Source organism: Eutrema salsugineum, unplaced genomic scaffold (assembly GCF_000478725.1).
Source record: "Eutrema salsugineum unplaced genomic scaffold, Eutsalg1_0 scaffold_9, whole genome shotgun sequence".
In the NCBI taxonomy this organism is placed as follows: domain Eukaryota; kingdom Viridiplantae; phylum Streptophyta; class Magnoliopsida; order Brassicales; family Brassicaceae; genus Eutrema; species Eutrema salsugineum.
Window position 1 is genome coordinate 3,187,627 of NW_006256342.1, and position 19,474 is coordinate 3,207,100.

The 19,474-nt window shown below is 37.5% G+C and overlaps 4 protein-coding genes across 5 annotated transcripts; 3 read left to right on the top strand and 1 right to left on the bottom strand.

Annotated features, from left to right (window-relative positions):
- Positions 1-2,001: 2,001 nt before the first annotated feature.
- LOC18008989 lies at positions 2,002-6,431 on the top strand. 2 transcript variants are annotated; one of them, XM_006390499.2, is made up of 13 exons: positions 2,002-2,296; positions 2,816-2,872; positions 3,283-3,547; positions 3,634-3,708; positions 3,789-3,847; positions 3,968-4,103; positions 4,319-4,415; positions 4,517-4,583; positions 4,829-4,927; positions 5,361-5,450; positions 5,598-5,752; positions 5,838-5,939; positions 6,037-6,431. In XM_006390499.2, exons 3-13 carry the CDS (start codon positions 3,301-3,303, stop codon positions 6,182-6,184), a joined length of 1,275 nt encoding a protein of 424 aa, XP_006390561.1. In that variant the 5' UTR covers positions 2,002-2,296; positions 2,816-2,872; positions 3,283-3,300; the 3' UTR covers positions 6,185-6,431. The 2 variants fall into 2 exon arrangements, with proteins under 2 accessions (XP_006390561.1, XP_006390562.1); XM_006390500.2 differs by having other exon boundaries at positions 2,816-2,868.
- A 14-nt stretch (positions 6,432-6,445) lies between these two features.
- On the bottom strand, positions 6,446-8,316 carry LOC18008268 (UPF0415 protein C7orf25 homolog). Its single transcript, XM_006390501.2, has 4 exons — positions 7,975-8,316; positions 7,149-7,893; positions 6,902-7,068; positions 6,446-6,803 (listed from the first exon to the last, which is right to left on the bottom strand). The coding sequence occupies exons 1-4, from the start codon at positions 8,160-8,162 to the stop codon at positions 6,596-6,598; spliced, it is 1,308 nt and encodes a 435-aa protein (XP_006390563.2). The 5' UTR covers positions 8,163-8,316; the 3' UTR covers positions 6,446-6,595.
- Positions 8,317-8,908: 592 nt separating this feature from the next.
- On the top strand, positions 8,909-13,030 carry LOC18008974 (sucrose synthase 6). The gene is made up of 12 exons (XM_006390502.2): positions 8,909-9,109; positions 9,215-9,347; positions 9,449-9,603; positions 9,698-9,893; positions 9,981-10,099; positions 10,195-10,411; positions 10,510-10,779; positions 10,880-11,163; positions 11,264-11,488; positions 11,568-12,134; positions 12,219-12,357; positions 12,452-13,030. Exons 1-12 carry the CDS (start codon positions 9,000-9,002, stop codon positions 12,869-12,871), a joined length of 2,835 nt encoding a protein of 944 aa, XP_006390564.2. The 5' UTR covers positions 8,909-8,999; the 3' UTR covers positions 12,872-13,030.
- A 1,633-nt stretch (positions 13,031-14,663) lies between these two features.
- On the top strand, positions 14,664-18,847 carry LOC18009133 (homeobox-leucine zipper protein HDG11). The gene is made up of 10 exons (XM_006390503.2): positions 14,664-15,688; positions 15,769-15,886; positions 16,000-16,188; positions 16,264-16,737; positions 16,828-16,929; positions 17,021-17,221; positions 17,304-17,484; positions 17,555-17,814; positions 17,902-17,991; positions 18,081-18,847. The coding sequence occupies exons 1-10, from the start codon at positions 15,543-15,545 to the stop codon at positions 18,498-18,500; spliced, it is 2,181 nt and encodes a 726-aa protein (XP_006390565.1). The 5' UTR covers positions 14,664-15,542; the 3' UTR covers positions 18,501-18,847.
- The last annotated feature ends 627 nt before the right edge of the window (positions 18,848-19,474 follow it).

Below are 19,474 nucleotides of genomic sequence, written 5' to 3' on the forward strand. Positions count from 1 at the left end.
CAAGTCAGGTTTCTATAAAAGGAAAGAAAGTCGTAGACGAAACGAAAAAAAAAGAAAGATAGCATTAACAAGTGGGTAACATCGACGAACAGTATATAACAGAATGATTGAAGACACGTGTCGTCACCAAACGCAGTGCTACCTTTTTAAATTGAGTTGATTTGATTACATGACCGTTGGGACGGTGAGACAGTCGTGATCTCCTAACCGAAACCGATTCATGAACCTGCACACGTGTCTTTCACGGTTTCCATAAATATCTTCTTGCGTATCGTCCTTAGTATTTTCGACCGCAACCAAAATAATAGTAGCAACGTCACATGCTTAACATTGCCGCCACGTGGACTGTATGTGACATCACCGATATTTCCATTAATCACCAAAACACAAAAATTAATGTTATTTTCTGTGTGAGAAAATATATTGACTTTATTGGAGATTTGAACAAACGTGGACCTGAGATGCTTATGTACTTCGGCCGGTGGATTTTGTCTTCTGACTCATTATTTTGGTGTTTGTAACCAAAAGATCTTAAAAATTCAATGATAGTTTAGAAAGTGACGGTCGTTTGATGTCATGTTGTAGCACGTATTTATTTGGTTTAAGCCGAATGTACTTAAGTATAAATAGTCCAAGTTGATCCATTCGTAGCATGTAAGAATATATATTGCATATTCAAATTAAAGCGTAACGTACGAAGCACTTGACTATACAAGTATATCATCTATTTTTTTAAAAGAAAAGTATTAAAAAAAACAAAACTTTAAATTATTTGTATGATTCTGACTCCTGAGAGGATGGTGCCAAAGGAGTTTTCGATTTTAAATAATATAGAAACATGGAAACCAACCATGTCCATGCGTATGCATGTTGTAGGATAAGTATTGGTATTGGTGGACATCGTCCTCCATACACATTTATTTATAGTTAAGATTATTTTCTTATACTACCTTGAAAATATAGGTAGTTTGTCTTTTCGGTTCGTACATGCTCGTAAAAAAAAATAATCACCGACTTTTTGTAATTAAGTTTTTGATATATACATTACTCCTTTTTTTCAAAATAAACACCTACTAGATCTTTTTCAACCTTATGAATTAATATATCAAAAACTTGCAGTTAATGATATTGGCAACTAGCTAATAATATAGGATAATTTCAGCTTTAAGCACCGTTAGGCGTTAGTCGTAGTGTGATAGTGGATCCATGACTTGCGAAAGATCTCACGAAACTTGATCTCCCGGCCCGTACCAGTCTGTGAAGTGAAGGGACACATCACGTGCGGACACTTAAGGCACTTACGCCTACGTAGCAAACCTCAAACTCTGATGCTATATATGTAATAAGAGGACTATAATCTATATGCGCCTGGCTACTTCACATGTGGTTCATGCATAAGACGACTAACATATCGATGAACTAAACACCACATGTTTAGGGTACCATATCCATACTCGACTAATGTATCCTCTTATAAACATCACTCTTATTAACCATCATTTTAAAGGAATCCAATAATCATTTTTTTAGTATTCTAAAGAGGAAACAAAATGCACTTTACTAAACAAGATAATCTCCAAAACAGTCTAATTAAATTATGCGTATTATCTCTTGTGCATGATTTATCAATGAAATTTATTTCAAAATTCTTTTTTTTTTTGAATAAAGAATCGAATTTCTTTTAACTCGAGCGTTTAAGCATTTTCGTAAAATATCTCGTCATCTTGACTAAACTTGACCGTTTCTATTATACTGATCTCGCATATTAGACGTGTATGATTGATGTTAAAAAAAAAATAGACGTGAATGATTTCGATAACCAAAATTTTGAAGAAAGACTAACATTTTTAAATGAGACAAAACTTACGTTTATTATTATTGTTTTTGTGAAAAAGTTAGGTCTTTCTAAAATCTTTAACCAAATCCTTCTTTTACGTAAAAAAAAAAATGTTTAATATAATCCAACCTTTTCAACAATTTTTAATAATCTGATGAGCAGGCCGTACTGGGTAGGGGAGAGGTATTCGAAAGTCGAAAGAGCATTAATAATTCTCTTCATAAAGTTGAAATTGGTGCCCTCAAGTCTTCTTCTTCACCCTCAAGTTCTCTCATTTTCATCATCATCCTCTGCTTCCTATGCCCTCCCCATCCTCTAACTATAGCTTCATATCCTCGACCCAGGATTCACCATTTCGATTCTCAAATCGAGCGCCATATACATCTCTCTTGTTTCCATTTCGCAATATCTGCCTATGAGGAAAGAGCAGGAGCATTTTTCTTCGTAGGGTCTTTGATGGTAATTGTTTTATTACTCGAATTTTCAGATTCAAAATCTCTTGGATTCATACTCAGGGTCTAGAATCAGGGTTTTGAGGTTTGTAGTTGGTTGTCCGGATTCTAATTCGAGTCTGATAAAACCCAGATTTGGTAGACTCCTACTTTGGCTATGGTTCCATGGGGAAATGTTGCTTAAGGTTTTTATTTTTTTCATGGATTGAAGTTTATGGTTTAAATCAGCTTCGAGGTTTCTTGGCGCAATAAACCATCACTTTCTCTTTGTATCTTTTTCATTTCTTTCATATATTAATCTAGCATTGACGACCCTTCACTCAAAATCTTCTTTTTTTCATCTCAAGTTGCTTCCTAGACCTAGGAAAATCCTCCTTTTTAATGGGTTTTGTTTGCCTCTTTCCAGGATTTCGTTTAGCTTTTTGATTCGTTCAGTGGATAAATTGTGAACAGAACATTTGAAAGTTTCATGCTTTCTCTGTGAGTCACATGTTTTTTTCGCTGATTAAGTCTCTTTTTCTTGCAGCAATCACTTGAATTATATGTCTTTTAGCCAATAAATCCGATAAACGTCAAGAGGTAGGTGAGAAAACCAAAACTCTCTCTTGTTTTCGGTTTTCGAAAACCACGTCTATCTGATGGTGTCATTTGCTTGTTTGTTTCTACTTTCTCCTTGGACATTGGTCTAAAAATAGTTTAGTTCTCAATTTTCTGGTAACGTAGAATTATGAAGATTGTCGTATGGCAGATGGCTCGTGAGCTAGTTTAACTTTATCTGTGAATTTAGTGGACGAGAATGGAGTTGGGCTGTGTTTAGTTGGATATCAATTAGTTTTGTCTCCGTGTATACCGTGTTCGATGTAGGATTATCATCCTATTGTCTTTTAGCTTGATCAGCTCATCTACACAGATCAAATTTGGTCAGTCTTAGGGGGATGTGAGAATTCTTTTCAAGTTTAATCTCTGTTTATATCATTATCTTTGGGATTGTAGATTTGTTAAGCTCTAGAAATGGGATGCTTTGCATCAAGGCCGAAGGACTCTGGTGGAAACAGAAGAAAGCCAACGAGCATAGGGGACGTTTCAGTATATGTACCCGGTTTAAGGATACCCAAGCCTGTGGAGTTTTCTCAGTCACTGGGTGATCAATTTCCCAAGACTCTTGTGGAGCGTCTGACAGCTTTAAGAACGCGAATAGTTGTGATGGCAAATCAAGAAGGACCAACGATAACAAGAACTAGGAGGAAGACACAACATGGTATGTGAGAATATCATTGTCTGTTACTCCTCTTTTCTCTTTTCCCTGCTTTCCTTCTTCAAACTTAAGAAAATTGTTTCTTGCAGGAGGTTCAACGCTCGCCGATCTCCATCAGGCTTTGGAAGATTACCTACCTGTTCTCTTAGGCTTAACTAAAGATGGTATAATACCATTGATGTGCTACAGAATCGAGATCTGTTTGGTTCTATATATTCTGAAATGCATTCGTTTATTGTTTCAGGTAGCCATTTACAATTCAAAGTAGAGTTTAGCTGGGTAAATCAGGAGGATGAGGAAGAGGTGTGTTAATGAAAGCAATTTATCTCTAACTGTGCTGTTTTGATCGTTACTTTACTTAAAATTTTTGACTTTTATACTGAAGGATGTTGAGTATATGACAAGATTATTTACCTTTACCAGGAAACAGCCATGTCAAACGTTTGGTATGAAATATTGTCGATTTTGCATCTAATGGCAATGCTACAAATGTCTCAAGCGAATTTACTGCTTCTTCCTAGAGGTTCCACTGATGGCTACCATCCAAAAGTATCAGAAGGTTAGACCTTCAAAATTGCTCATATTTGTTCAGTTCTGTGACCAAAAATACTCATCATCGTGGTTATTTCTCGTTATGATTTCGGTTCCTCTTCACATCTTCTTGAAAAATTTATAAGCACCACATTGTTCTCCAGAAATGAATCCGTGATATGTGTTGTGTCTTCCACCAACTGATTAAAGGATTAACGTTATGCTTGTTTCAATCTGTTACAGAAAATAGACGAGCTTCAATTGATATCTTCTTAAAGGCAGCTGGATACCTTGACTGTGCTGTCAAGCATGTACTCCCTCAGTTTTCAGCCGAGCTAAGGTTCACAAATGACAAAGTTTCTAATGTCAACCATTATAATTGTTGATACTTCTGACCAACCCTACTCATGGCTCGTGTTTTTTTTTCCTCCTTTTCTACAGGAGAAGTTTACCTGTTGACCTTGCAGAAGGAGCTCTACGGGCTCTTTGCTTGCAAGCTTTAGGCCAGGTAGAAACTTCTTTTTGTTGGAATATATTTATCTACTTATGATGTGCTATATGTGTTTCCTACATTATTTGGGAACAAAAGTTTTCGTTAGCCTAGGTTAGAAATAGTTACCTACTTTATTTGTGAACAATAGTTTTCGTGAGCCTAGGTTAGAAGTAGTACCTTAGATAGGTACTTTTGAGCATTTTTGATAGCATTTTCACTTCTCTCTTTTAAGGTCTATAATCTTTGCGTTTCTGATTTAGGGTGTTGATATCCAACTTGGGATGGCGATTGATAGCGCAAAAGCCACTCTCGCAGTGAAACGAAGACTTTCATGTGAAATGGTGAAATATTGGCAGCAGGTAATCATTTCATATTTGTTTTCATTATTATAATGAAGTAGATAGATTAGTTGTTAATGGGAGTAGTGTGTATTATCCACTTAGATTAATGGGAGAAAAAACAACAAATACTAAATGGAAGAACAAAAAGAAGAAAGTGGTCATTTCACCATCATAAAAGTGTCACTAACTTGTGCCTGCTGATCACCCATGTTTGAGGGGGAAAATAGGACTAAAGTTGCTTACTAAGTTATATCAGAAATTACGAAATATCACCATTAATAGTGACCACTAATCCATTCTCTACTGCTTTAGTTACTACTTTTGCCTCCACTTTTCTGAGAGGCTCATTGAAGAATTGATAGGCTTTCTTTTGTTTTTTTGCGGTTTAAAAATTGACGATGCGTTTCTCGGGTTGAAAGCTTTCTAACACTTCTTGATGAACATTGATCAGGCACAGGATAACTTGATGAATCTTCCATTAGCAAATGGCTGGGGAGAAAAGCATAGGCTCTTTGTCAAGTGGAAATATGTTGAAGCTAAGGTAGAGTTTGGACATCATTATAATCATTAGATCTTTAGAGTTCACACAGATGAATGAGAAACTCTGGTTTATCTGTAGAAGGCTTCAGTTTTCGTCTTCTATTTATACTAAGACACTTGGTATCTCTGTGTATATTTGTTATACCAGGCTGCAGCTTACTACTACCATGGCTTGATTCTTGATGAAGGAAACACAGAGAAATCACATGGCATGGCGGTTGCTGCCTTACAGGCTGCAGATGAGTGTTTTAAAGAAAGTAAGAAAGCTAGTGAGGCGTTTAATGCTTCTTCTCCCACGTCAAGGCAAATCCCTCTTCTCTGCCCTTGTGAATGGATCACCTGAATCTATCTATCTGTCAGTCATTAATATCCATCCACATTCTTTCAGGACTCCACCACTCTTCGGGACAATGAAGTATCTATCAGAGAAAATACCGAAAGACACTTCAAGTAAAGTCAGGATAAACCGAGATCTATACTCATATGAGAAGTGAGTTTCAGTTGTGAAGAGTTCGTTTAGTCTTCTCTCGTCTTTTGCTATTGTATGCTCATCAATCTTTTTGTTGTCCATTTATGCTGAACTATAGAATCATGGAGACGGCACCAACGCTTCCTGATTTTGCCTTGGCATTGAAACCCGATGAGTACCAACTTCCTTCGGTAGATGCGTCATGGTCTGAAGACAATCTACGGACTAAAAACACATCAAATCACATTACGGGCAACCAAAGATAGAGCAGTGGATAGAGTGCATATTACCTTATAGAGTTCAAAGCCAGTGGGCGCCATAGAAATACAAATGGTATAGCTCTATAACTACTCTTGTAATTCTCCAAATGTCAATAATTTATAGAAAGCTTCTTGTGTGTGAAAACTACCAAATTGGATTTGGATTAGTTCCCAGAAAAAATTAAGGAAAGATGTTGTTCGTATTCTGTATGTTTGTGGTTAGTGCAATAAAATTCTATTCTTTTGGTAAAAAGGATTCGTTTTTTGTTCCGCCTTCACTAGTATTACTCGGTAAACATCTATACACTAGACCAAAAGTATGGTACTTCTGCCTTTTGAATTTGTTTTCCCTCGTACAAGGTTTGGTCTTCAGAACTTACAAAATTACAGATACGTAGGTAGAAGTTGAACTTTGGCTTAATCACCAGTGAGAGCTCGAGGGCTATGGTCGATGGTGGAGAGAGACATGCCTGACTGAGCCACGGCTCTGACAAACGCCATGTTTGCAGTCAATGTCGGGGCTCCCCATCTATCACCTGTACCAAACACAGTCTTGTTCTTCATTGCTAACTTCCTCGTCGTTGGGAGTCCCATCACACGCTCTGTGGGATTGTCATTCACCACCCTGTCACCAATCACAATTATAATCAGTATTGAGCTTTTGAGTTTCTCTGTTGATACAGAGCATAATCTGATTCTGATATTTTTGTTTTTGCCAATTACATTAGGCTCTTTAACAAGTGCTCAGCTCTGTGTTTCTCATTGGGTCCAGCATACATGGATACCAACTCCTTGAACTCTGAAAGAACACTCTTGCACACAATCCCTCGCTTCCCTGATAATAAAGTTGCCATTTTGACAAGAACTGGCTTCTCAATTTCAGATTCTGCCTGCACGTAATAGTCGATTTCACAAAAGAGATAGACTGACTAAAGATGGTGATTTTGATTTTGTTCTCTTAATAGGGTACCTGAGCAATCACAAAAACGGTATTTCCTTTGAACTTTTGCTCTAATTCGATCTGAGGCATATCCACGATTCTCTCTGCACATCCGTTGGTGATTCCAGAAACGAGAGCAACCAGAGCAGTAGTGTCGAAATTTATGAGACAATCTTCACCTTGCAATCTCAAGGAAGAGATTACACGAGAGAAACCATCATTTTGGCTCACCTCTGCTTCAACAACAACCTCAGGTTCAGGGAATGCAAGAGAATCGCATTCATCTATGATGAGCTTGATCTCAACAGAAATTGCTTCTTTATACGATCTGCTTCCAACAACAACAACCCAATCTCCTTCCATCGTTTCCTCGCAATCGAAATCGAGCATTGAAGTATCCGAATCCAAGCCCAAGTCGAAACTCACAGCCCCAAATTCTTCTTTTAATTTCTCGTAAATTGAGGAAGGCAGACCATTGGCAAAGAAGAGAATCAGCGAAGAAGGTTTAAGCGTCGTTGTGGAATGAGCAGCGGCGAGGACATGCTCAATCCTTGACCTCAAACCCTTGCCTCCATGGCGGTCTCCATTCCAGGAGATGTACCTAGGGTTTCTATCGGAGACGATGATCCATACAGGAGCCTTTCCGAGAGTACAGACGAGATCGACATGAACGCTACCAATCGGAAGAGGAAGCGGCTTGCAAACGCGCGAAACGCCGGTGATGGACGGCAGCTGCAAGATCCGCACGACTGATTCAATGTGGCCAATGTTGACACTGACAGATTGCGAAAAAAGCCAAAGTCAAAATCAGAACGAGCGAACGAGAAAGATTGAGTGAGTGAGAGAAACAGATAACCTGAGAGGCTGTGGAGAGGGATCGGTAACGAGTGAGGAGAGGAAGGAGAGCTCGGAGGAAGCGAGCTTAAGAAGAGTTCGACGGCATGAGGCAGTGATGGCAGTTGATAAAGGAAGCTGCTCGATTGTCTTTATAACCGATTCACATCTCTTCTTCGCTGTTTCTATCTCCCCGATCGCCATGGCCATCACCGTCGTCTTCTTCGGCGATTTCTTGCTTCTGCTAACCGGGAAAGCGTCGTTACAGTCCACAGAGCTCCGAGACAGTGAGACACTAACGAAAGAGTCTAAACCGGCTCAAAATCAGTATATGAATGAATAACCCGGTTTGGATAGCTAGGAAACCGATTTTGGTCCGGTATCCGGTATGTGTTCCCGCCCGCTTTTCATATCCCGGTACGTATGTATAACTAAAAAATGCCCAACAAATTATCCATAAAGCAGTGTAACTAGAATCCCATTAATCTAGTTGTGATAAATCTTTAATAGTTGTCTCAATGGCTCGTTTTGCAGTTAGTATGAAGTGTTGGTTGGTTTGCAGTTAGCACTAAGAGCTTAGAGTAAGGCTTAGATTCTTTTTGTTTTTATTTTTTCAATTTTTTAACAAATTGGAAAAAAACACTTGATTCTTAATTTGGTATAATTGCGCGAACCGGATGAAAATAATAAACAAACTTTCATACCTTTTATGTTATTTTCACATGAACCCCAAGAAAGGCAAGAGGTACAAAATCTGATTTTGCTTCAGCCAAAAAAAAAATCACGCATATTCTTTTTTGTTTACTTGCACACTTAGCTTTTCCAACTTTTATTTCTAACGAATAATCTTCTCCTCCTTCTTTCTCCTTCTAGGCTTCTACCCTGTCCCCTTCACAGCATATTCATTATCTTAAGGTGTATCTATAAATACATTGTGATTATTCCCTAGTTTCAGCAATCTACTTCATCTCAATCATTTCAATATTCTGTGGAGAGTTTGATCTTTTGTTGTTTCTGTAATCATAAAAAAAAAAAAAAAGAAAACAAATGGCCTCTTCATCATCTCCAACTACGCTTCAAAGATCGGATTCCATTGCTGACAAAATGCCTGATGCATTGAAACAAAGCCGGTACCATATGAAGAGATGTTTTGCCAGGTTTTTCAAACTTTCAGAATCACACTTTTGCTTTAGTTTTTTTTTTTTGTTTCTTTTGCTACATTTTGGATTCCTTATATATTTGTATGTGAAAATATTTTGTAGCTTCGTTAAAGGAGGAAAGAAGCTAATGAAGCGTGAGAATCTGATGAGTGAGATAGAGAAATGTATAGAAGATAGCCGTGAACGCAAGAAGATCCTGGAAGGACTGTTTGGTTACATTCTCACTTGTACTCAGGTAATAGATAATCTTCATTAGTAACTACCATTTGCAAATAAGACAATACGGTTTAGTTAGTTGTGTGTTTATGCGTAATTTTCTCTGTTAAAACTACTCAGGAGGCGGCAGTGGTTCCACCGTTTGTTGCATTAGCCGCGAGGCCAAATCCTGGTTTCTGGGAATATGTTAAGGTTAACTCTGGAGATCTATCAGTGGATGAAATCACAGCCACGGATTACTTAAAGCTCAAGGAATCTGTTTTCGATGAATCCTGGTTAGTAAAGATCTACGTAAGGGTGTTTTGGCAAATAATCAGAGAAATATTCATCATCTGGTGTAATCTTTTTTTATTCTCAAATGTTTTGTAGGGCTAAGGATGAAAATGCATTGGAAATAGACTTTGGAGCGATTGATTTCACGACTCCTCGGCTTAATCTTTCTTCTTCGATTGGAAATGGAGCTGATTACATCTCTAAGTTTATATCTTCTAAGCTTGGAGGCCAATCCAGCAGTAGACTAGAGCCTTTGTTGAACTACTTGCTCCACCTTAATCATCATGGAGAGGTCATGATTCTATCATCTTCTTGTTTCCATTTTCATTGATATTCTTACAACTTTTATAACTCATTTATGGTGATTTTATGTATGCAGAATCTCATGATCAATGATGATCTCAACACAGTTGCGAAGCTCCAGAAATCTCTAATGCTTGCTGTGATTGTAGTCTCGACTTACCCAAAACACACGCCTTATGAAACTTTTGCACAAAGGTCTTTTTTTAAATTAAGAAAAAAAAACACTGAATCATGTTTAGACATGTATGAGGTTTAGAACAAGGATCTGATTGAAAACTTACTTTCTTTAGGTTGAAGGAACTGGGATTCGAGAAAGGTTGGGGAAATACATCAGAGAGAGTAAAAGAAATGATGGTTATGCTCTCAGAAATTCTTGAAGCACCAGACAGTGTGAAGCTAGATTTGCTCTTTAGCAGACTGCCCACAGTGTTCAACGTTGTGATATTCTCTGTCCATGGCTATTTTGGTCAACAAGACGTGCTTGGATTACCAGATACTGGAGGCCAGGTAATTGCGTAAAATAAAAAAACTTCAGTTTTATTTCATCACCTGCAAATTTTCTGGTTTTTATTAAACCCTTCGTGTGTGATCATGATCATATATAGGTTGTGTACATTCTGGACCAAGTAAGAGCTTTGGAGGAAGAGATGCTCAGCCGAATTAACCAACAAGGCCTCGGATTCAAGCCTCAGATTCTTGTGGTGACACGGTTAATACCTGAAGCAAGAGGAACAAAGTGTGATCAAGAACTAGAAGCCATTGAAGGAACCAAGCATTCTCATATTCTCAGGGTTCCTTTTGTTACAGAAAAAGGAATCCTTCGTCAATGGGTTTCTCGATTCGATATCTACCCTTACCTGGAGAGATTTACTCAGGTAACTAAATTTATTCATCGTTCTCAGGTAGAAGTATCTTCTTGTTTTCTCAACAACAAAAGAAAGCTAAAACCCCTCCTTTAACTTTTCTTATTTACAGGACGCAACGAGCAAGATTCTCCAACGCTTCGAGTGCAAGCCTGACCTCATCATCGGAAACTACACAGATGGGAACTTGGTTGCATCTCTAATGGCCTCCAAACTCGGTGTTACTCAGGGAACCATTGCTCATGCGTTGGAGAAGACAAAGTATGAAGATTCAGATGCAAAGTGGAAAGAATTAGATCCAAAATACCATTTCTCTTGCCAATTCACAGCTGATTTAATCGCAATGAATGTCACTGACTTCATCATTACCAGCACATATCAAGAAATCGCAGGAAGGTTCGTTTTCTTTTTGCAATGTTACAGCACTAACATATATAAACACATTAAGATTCCAAACTCATAATAAAACTACAATCTGCGCGGTTTGGTTTTGCAGCAAGGAAAGGCCAGGACAGTATGAGAGTCACACTGCCTTCACAATGCCTGGTCTATGTAGAGTTGTCTCTGGTATTGATGTGTTTGATCCAAAGTTTAACATAGCTGCTCCTGGTGCGGATCAATCTGTATACTTCCCTTACACAGAGACGCAAAAAAGATTGACCAAGTTTCATCCTTCTATACAAGAACTGCTTTACAATGAGAAAGACAATGACGAACACATGTAAGTAGTATAGTCCATTGCAATTGAAATTAGTTAACAAGTCGAACACTTGTTGATTCTGCTGTCTGTATGGAAACAGGGGATATCTTGCGGAAAGAGAGAAACCAATCATCTTCTCAATGGCGAGACTTGACACGGTTAAGAACATAACCGGTTTGGTTGAGTGGTATGGCAAGGACAAGAGACTAAGAGAGATGGCTAACCTTGTAGTCGTTGCTGGTTTCTTCGACATGTCGAAATCTAATGACAGAGAAGAAAAAGCTGAGATCAAGAAAATGCATGATCTAGTTGAAAAATATAAGCTCAAGGGGAAATTCAGATGGATCGCTGCACAAACTGATAGATACAGGAACAGTGAGCTCTACCGATGCATTGCTGATACAAAAGGAGTATTTGTGCAACCTGCTTTGTATGAAGCATTTGGTTTAACGGTTATTGAAGCCATGAACTGTGGACTCCCAACGTTCGCCACAAATCAAGGTGGACCAGCGGAGATAATCGTTGATGGTGTTTCTGGTTTCCACATTGATCCAAACAATGGTGATGAATCTGTTACCAGAATTGGAGATTTCTTCAGCAAATGCCGTACAGATGGTTTGTATTGGGATAATATCTCTAAGGCTGCTCTTAAACGCATCTACGAGTGGTAAGTATAGATATAAATCTTACAACATAAATCTGCAAATCTTTGTCACATTTATGTGGGGTTTTAAATTAATCGTTTTTGCAGCTACACATGGAAGATTTATGCAGAGAAATTGTTGAAAATGGGAAGCCTTTATGGATTTTGGAGACAGGTGAACGAAGATCAAAAGAAAGCGAAGCAGAGATACATTGAAATCTTTTACAATCTCCAGTTCAAACAATTGGTGAGTTTTTTTAATTATTATTCATTGTTAGATCCGAAGAATACTATTGATATCTACAAAAACTAACCTTTACATCTGTATGCTTTTCTTGTAGACCAAGAAAGTGTCAATCCCGGAGGATAAACCTATGCCTCTGAGACTGGCTTCACTCCGTAACCTCCTTCCCAAAAAACCAACATCTCTTGGAGGAGGAAGTAAGCAGAAGGAAGTTACAGAAACCGAAAAGGCGAAACAGAAAAGTAAAAATGGTCAAGAACATAATGAGGTTAAGATCAGAGAAGGAGAAGTGAGAGAGGGTTTGCTTGCAGCTGAAGCATCAGAGAGGATGAAGAAAGTTTTAGAAACTTCGGTAGAGAGACAGAGGCTAGACAAGATGAAGATTGCGTACGGACAACAACATAACCAAGGAGCTTCGTCGGTTCGAAACTTGTTTTGGTCAGTCGTGGTTTGTCTCTACATCTGCTACATTTTGAAGCAGAGGTTCTTTGGTACTAACTCATCTCAAGAGGATTAAAACTCTGCTTTGGATCGAGGATACAAAAAGCTGTAAATCTATAATGAATGATATTACCATCGATGTAAAGTTAATTAATATAACTATGGTCGAGATTAAAAAATTTGTGAATTTTATTTTTATAATGTTTTGGCTTTTCCATTGGACAACTCTATATAACACGTGTATGTACTATCTGCATGTATTAATAACGAAAAATTGTTGAACATACATTTGAATTAATTTCTTAAGATAATAAATAAAGTAATGAATCGGTCCATATGATAATTAAATTGGGATAGCTATATGGAGCAAACGAAGGCAGAGACGGTATGTGAAGTTTCACTTTATTCAAGGTCCCAAAATAAATGTGGTAAGATGGAAATTTATATCAATTCTTTTAAGACTCTATTTAATTGCTTCTTTTATTTTCAGACTAATGTCCAATATTTAAGGATTATAATAAGGCACACATGAGTTGTAAATTAAAGACCAAAGTGATAATATGTAAATAACTTTCTTCCTAAATGATTATCTAATCAATACCAAAGGATTGGTGAATGATAAATTCATTACACTATCTTTAGTTCATCAATTGATTTATATTTACTTCACTTTATAGCATTTATAATACCTCTGATACGCTTCTATAATCATCCAATAATGAAAAGATAACACAATAAGATAATTCTCAAAACAATTTAATTTTGAGATCTGTTTGTGATAATCAGTTTTGTTCTTCTTTGTCAACCTAATCAGGTTATAAACATTTTATTATATTTTCCAGCCAACGCTTAAAATTCTTTTTGTCAACGAAAGTTTATATTAAATTCACATTGTTGTCAAGTTTCCAAGTTTCAACCATATTTCTTTCTTCCACAGTTTTCTATTTTCTATGTATCAGAGGAAAACAAGTTTGACTTTTTGGATGTACACTTCGAACTGTTGAGAGTTAAGAGCGTGTGAGTAGGAAACAGCCAAGACATCGAGACGACTCAAAAAGGAAAAAAAGGTATTCAGCCAAAATATAAAAATAAATTATAATATTTAAAGAGGGCTAAAAAATAGCTAATTTTAATTTTATATTAAAGCTGTAAAAGTTGATATTTTAAATTTTAAATTTCAATATTTAAATAGTCCAAAATTGGACAATGTATTGAATAACGTGTGATGTTGCTAAGTGGAGATGGATTAAATCAGGTAACACACAATAATATATCTATTTTATATAGAAAAACCATAAATTAGTGCAACGTTCACGCATTAATTGTACTCAGTAATCCCAATAAATTAAACTTTATGATTAGCGTTTTGTCTAAATTATGACTGCCTGATTATAATTCCAGTGGAGACTGGAGATAAGTTGTTTGTCAATGTACAAAACTATGATGCCAGATTTCTTATTATCTCCAGTTTATTAATATTTTAGCCTTGGTTAAGAGAAGTTTGTTACATCTTCTTAAAATATGCTGTTTTAGTAAATATAAATCCACTTTTTCTTATTAATTTCCAGTTTATATAATAAGTGATGATTTGAGGGAAAAAAAATTAAAAAATATACGATATATTTCCAAAAAATGTCTTATTACAGCTTCTCTCACTTTTACCCTTTTTAAAGATTAACAATAATAATTTATTTCTTATATAAGATTTTGACCAAGTAAGAAAAACTGAGAATAAAATAGAAAAGAAAAAAAGAGAGAAGAAGATGAAATCAGCACAAAACCCCAATAAAAGTTAATTTTTGTCATTACACGACGTGAGAAACTCGCCGGAGAAAGTGGATAAAGTCCCCCGCTTTAATCCAAACGCCGTCGATTAACTCTCGCCGGAGACAAACCCATCTCTTAAAAAGTCTCTTTCGTAAACTCGAAGAGAGAGAGAGAGAGAGTTAGTTGTGGAGAGAGAGACAGAGAAGAAGGTTGGTTCGGTCGGTCCTCCTCTCTCTCTCTTCCCCGAGTATGGTGAGAGTAGTACTTAGCAGTAATGGAGAGAGCAAGAGACTTTAAAACCCCCCATTTCTCTCTCCTTTTTTTCCCTTTTGTCCATTAAAAACCCATCAGTTACGCAATTTCTAAAGGGTTGGGAGAGAGAAAGAGAGTTTTGGAATCTGTAATGAATGTGAAGAAGCAAAAAAGGGTTAAGAGAGAAAAGAAAGAAAGCACTAATGGCGGCTTTAGGTGAGGCTTTGAGGTGAAAGCTTAGAGCAAATAGAGATCATCACTACCCTCTCTATTTTCTCTTTCTAGGTTGGGCTCTGTAGACTGTATAAACCACAAGAGACATAATTACGGCTAAATAACCCATTTTTTCCCCCTCTATTTAGCTGAATTTTTTGGGTGTGAGTGAACAAAATTCTTTTCTGTAATCAATAATTTCTTGCCTAAAACAAAACCCTTTCACCTCCCGTAATCATCGCCTCTGCATCTTTCTTCAGATTCTCTTCCGTTTCGTTTTCTTTTAATCTCTCTTCTTCTTCTTTTTTTTTTTTTCTGGTGGGTGCAAAAAAAAAAACCTTTTTTTGTTTTTCTTCTCTTCTGGGTCTGTGTTAATGGCGACAGTGGTGTAAATGGACCATTAACAGTTTGTGGTTGGGTGAAACTAGTAAAAGAGAAAAGAAAGTTGTTTTAGCCATAGATTAAACAGTGTTTACTGTTTGCTTATTTGTCTCGACATTTAGAAAAAAAAAAAGATGAGTTTCGTCGTCGGCGTTGGCGGAAGTGGGAGTGGAAGCGGCGGAGACGGTGGTGGTAGCCAACATCACGACGGCTCTGAAACTGATAGGAAGAAGAAACGTTACCATCGTCACACCGCTCAACAGATTCAACGCCTCGAATCGTAATTTTTTTCTCTACCTTTTTCTCCCTTGGAGAAATTTTTTTATATGTTGATTTCTCTCATAACCATCGACCTTGCAGGAGTTTCAAGGAGTGTCCTCATCCAGATGATAAACAGAGGAATCAACTTAGCAGAGAATTGGGTTTGGCTCCAAGACAGATCAAGTTCTGGTTTCAGAACAGAAGAACTCAGCTTAAGGTTCTGTCTCTCTCTCTCTTTCGAGTTTGAAATGTTATCTGAATAAGAAAAGAACTGATTTTTGTTTGAGATTGTGATTGTGAGTCCTGTTTTTTTTTTTTTTTTGTTTACAGGCGCAACATGAGAGAGCAGATAATAATGCACTAAAGGCAGAGAATGATAAGATTCGATGCGAAAACATAGCCATTAGAGAAGCTCTCAAGCATGCTATATGTCCTAACTGTGGAGGTCCTCCTGTTAGTGAAGATCCTTACTTTGATGAGCAGAAGCTTCGGATTGAAAATGCACATCTTAGAGAAGAGGTTCGTTTTTGTTTAGTAAATTTTGGTTTTTGATTCAAAAGCCCCCTCATTTCTAATCTGATCTTCATGACACAGCTTGAAAGAATGTCGACCATTGCATCAAAGTATATGGGAAGACCAATATCCTCTCAACTCTCAACGCTACATCCAATGCACATCTCGCCGTTGGATTTGTCCATGACTAGCTTAACTGGTTGTGGTCAAGGTCCTTCACTTGATTTTGATCTTCTTCCAGGAAGTTCTATGGCTTCTGTGCCTAATAATCTGCATTCTCAGCCTAACTTGGCTATATCGGAGATGGATAAGCCTCTTATGAACGACATTGCTATGACGGCTATGGAAGAGTTGCTTAGGCTTCTTCACTCAAACGAACCTCTGTGGACTAGAGCAGATGGTTGCAGAGACATTCTCAATCTTGGAAGCTATGATAATGTTTTTCCAAGATCAAGTAACCGAGGGAAGAACCATAACCGTCGAGTCGAAGCATCTAGGTCATCTGGTATTGTTTTCATGAATGCTATGGCACTTGTCGACATGTTCATGGATTGTGTAAGTAGCTTAAGACATCTCCATCATCATGTTTATTTTTTCACAAAAAGTGGCTGCATTTCCTATAAAGTTTTTATTTTGTTTTGGCAGGTCAAGTGGGCAGAGCTATTTCCTTCGATCGTTGCAGCGTCTAAAACACTTGCAGTGATATCTTCAGGAATGGGAGGAACCCATGAGGGTGCATTGCATTTGGTAAGAAATGATAGTAATTCTCCTTAATTTGTGATGTTTCATTAAGGATTTAGGACTTCCTCATGTTTGATACCTTTGCTTGGCTATGTAGTTGTATGAAGAAATGGAAGTGCTTTCTCCTTTGGTAGCAACACGTGAGTTCTGCGAGCTACGCTATTGTCAGCAGATTGAACAAGGAAGCTGGATAGTTGTAAATGTCTCCTATGATCTTCCTCAGTCTGTTTCCCACTCTCAGTCCTACAGATTCCCATCTGGATGCTTGATTCAGGACATGCCTAATGGATATTCCAAGGTTTAACTCTGAGTTTCTTCTTTCCTCTTTCTACTAAATCATGATGTTTCCATGTAGCATCTATTGATGATTTTTGAAACAGGTTACGTGGGTTGAACATGTCGAAACTGAAGAAAAAGAACCGACTCATGAGCTATACAGAGAGATGATTCACAAAGGGATTGCTTTTGGAGCTGAACGATGGGTCACCACTCTCCAGAGAATGTGTGAAAGATTTGCGTCCTTATTGGCACCAGCTACATCATCCCGTGATCTCGGTGGAGGTAAACAGAAGTTTCCATTGCTAATCTAATATTTGAGAAACCCATTTAACATTTTTTAGCACACTTTCAGTGATTCCATCTCCGGAAGGGAAGAGAAGCATGATGAGACTTGCTCAGAGAATGGTTAGCAACTACTGCTTAAGTGTCAGCAGATCTAACAACACTCGCTCAACGGTTGTTGCGGAATTGAACGAAGTTGGAATCCGTGTGACTGCACAAAAGAGCCCTGAACCAAACGGCACTATCCTCTGCGCAGCCACCACCTTCTGGCTCCCAAGCTCTCCTCAAAATGTCTTCAATTTCCTCAAAGACGAAAGAACCCGTCCTCAGGTAACAAACACACAAATTCAAAAATCTTCATATCTAAAGAAACCATCCAAAGTGTATGTTTTTAACTTGTCACTATGTATTTCTTAGTGGGATGTTCTTTCAAATGGAAACGCCGTTCAAGAAGTTGCTCACATCGCAAACGGATCACATCCCGGATGCTGCGTATCGGTTCTACGTGTAAAAAGCTATCTCTTTTTTCAAAATTCCTGCAAGAATCTCAGTTTTCTTAGCTCTAATGAAATTTTGTTTTCTTGTTTTTGGATCAGGCATCGAATGCATCACAGAGTAACAACATGCTAATTCTACAAGAAAGCTCAATAGACTCATCAGGAGCACTTGTGGTGTACAGTCCGGTGGATTTAGCAGCACTGAACATCGCAATGAGCGGTGAAGATACTTCCTACATTCCTCTCTTGTCCTCAGGTTTCACAATCTCACCAGACGGAAGCCGAACCATTGAGCAAGGAGGAGGAGCCTCGACGAGCTCAGGACGGTCATCATCATCAAGCGGTTTTGGAGGAGGAGGATCGTTGATAACGGTTGGTTTTCAGATAATGGTGAGCAATTTACCGTCGGCTAAACTGAATATGGAGTCGGTGGAAACGGTTAATAACCTGATTGGAACCACTGTGCACCAAATTAAAACCGCTTTGAACAACTGTCCTAGTGCTTCAACTACAGCTTGAAAAGCCATTAAAAGCTCTTCTGCTCTCTTCTGGGTCTCTCTTTCTCTTCAATGATGGAACAGAGAAGGGAATTAACTCTTCTTTGCCTTCAATGCCAGAGAGATAGAGAGAGAGAGAGAGAGACATTAACTCCAATTGTTCTGCTGCTTCTGTTGGTGCTGTTCTTGGACAACCCTCATTAAAAAAACCAGCTGGATTCTTCTCTCTTCATTTGTTTTTTTCTTTTATTTTTGGGGTTTTTAATGAGAATTTTAGGGTCTTTTTTTATTACTATTGTTTTGGTAGAAACTGGAAGTCAAGAACGCACCATGCAACTTTGACTTTCTTTGTATGGTTCGGGCATTGACTTCTATTGCAAAGCTTTTTTTTCTTTACTTATTATTTTGCTTAAAGCATTAAACTTTGTTCGACTCGGAAGCATTACCTCTCTCTTTCTGCTTAAGCTGATTCTTAAATATCTTAGCGTTTTGATCAAAAGTGCGTGTGGTGACTGATCTAAATGTTGTTATGGGTGTAGAGAGAGAAAGAGAGAGGTTAGGTGATGAAATCTGACAAGTTGATGACTTTTTGAAAGTTAGAAAGAAAGAAGAAACAACAAAGATTTATAAATGCGATTTCTTTTTGGTTGGTTCGCTTTTAAAGGAAATTGTTTTCGTACGGACCCAAAAAAAAACCCATCACTCTCTCTAGTTGGATCCAAATCTAATACTATCAACCGTATGGTGAAGATTCATGTTACGTCTCAAAACCTCCTTTTGGACCAAATCTACATATCAAACGTGCGGTTTTCTTTTTGTTTATTATATAGTTTTCTTTTTGTTTATTATATTATCATTTATCAAATACATACAAATCTATTTCGTTTTCAAAATATTGGTATTATACTTTTGATTCAATTTTTGTAGGGTTGATCCTTATATATGTAATCTTAATAATCATAATGTATCAATATATAGTAAAGGTACTTTCTATCT

Bases quoted from the DNA above. Each gene is read 5' to 3' on its own strand.
- LOC18008268 (XM_006390501.2), bottom strand. From the start codon at position 8,162: ATGGCCATGGCGATCGGGGAGATAGAAACAGCGAAGAAGAGATGTGAA. The intron at 7,069-7,148 runs GTACCCTATTAA...TATTACGTGCAG, and splicing joins CCGTTTTTGTGATTGCTCAG to GCAGAATCTGAAATTGAGAA. The intron at 6,804-6,901 runs GTAATTGGCAAA...GATTGGTGACAG, and splicing joins CACTTGTTAAAGAGCCTAAT to GGTGGTGAATGACAATCCCA.
- LOC18009133 (XM_006390503.2), top strand. From the start codon at position 15,543: ATGAGTTTCGTCGTCGGCGTTGGCGGAAGTGGGAGTGGAAGCGGCGGA. The intron at 15,689-15,768 runs GTAATTTTTTTC...TCGACCTTGCAG, and splicing joins CAGATTCAACGCCTCGAATC to GAGTTTCAAGGAGTGTCCTC. The intron at 16,930-17,020 runs GTAAGAAATGAT...TTGGCTATGTAG, and splicing joins ATGAGGGTGCATTGCATTTG to TTGTATGAAGAAATGGAAGT.
- LOC18008989 (XM_006390499.2), top strand. From the start codon at position 3,301: ATGGGATGCTTTGCATCAAGGCCGAAGGACTCTGGTGGAAACAGAAGA. The intron at 3,848-3,967 runs GTGTGTTAATGA...TACCTTTACCAG, and splicing joins ATCAGGAGGATGAGGAAGAG to GAAACAGCCATGTCAAACGT. The intron at 5,753-5,837 runs GCAAATCCCTCT...ACATTCTTTCAG, and splicing joins GCTTCTTCTCCCACGTCAAG to GACTCCACCACTCTTCGGGA.
- LOC18008974 (XM_006390502.2), top strand. From the start codon at position 9,000: ATGGCCTCTTCATCATCTCCAACTACGCTTCAAAGATCGGATTCCATT. The intron at 10,780-10,879 runs GTAACTAAATTT...TCTTATTTACAG, and splicing joins ACCTGGAGAGATTTACTCAG to GACGCAACGAGCAAGATTCT. The intron at 11,164-11,263 runs GTTCGTTTTCTT...TTGGTTTTGCAG, and splicing joins TATCAAGAAATCGCAGGAAG to CAAGGAAAGGCCAGGACAGT.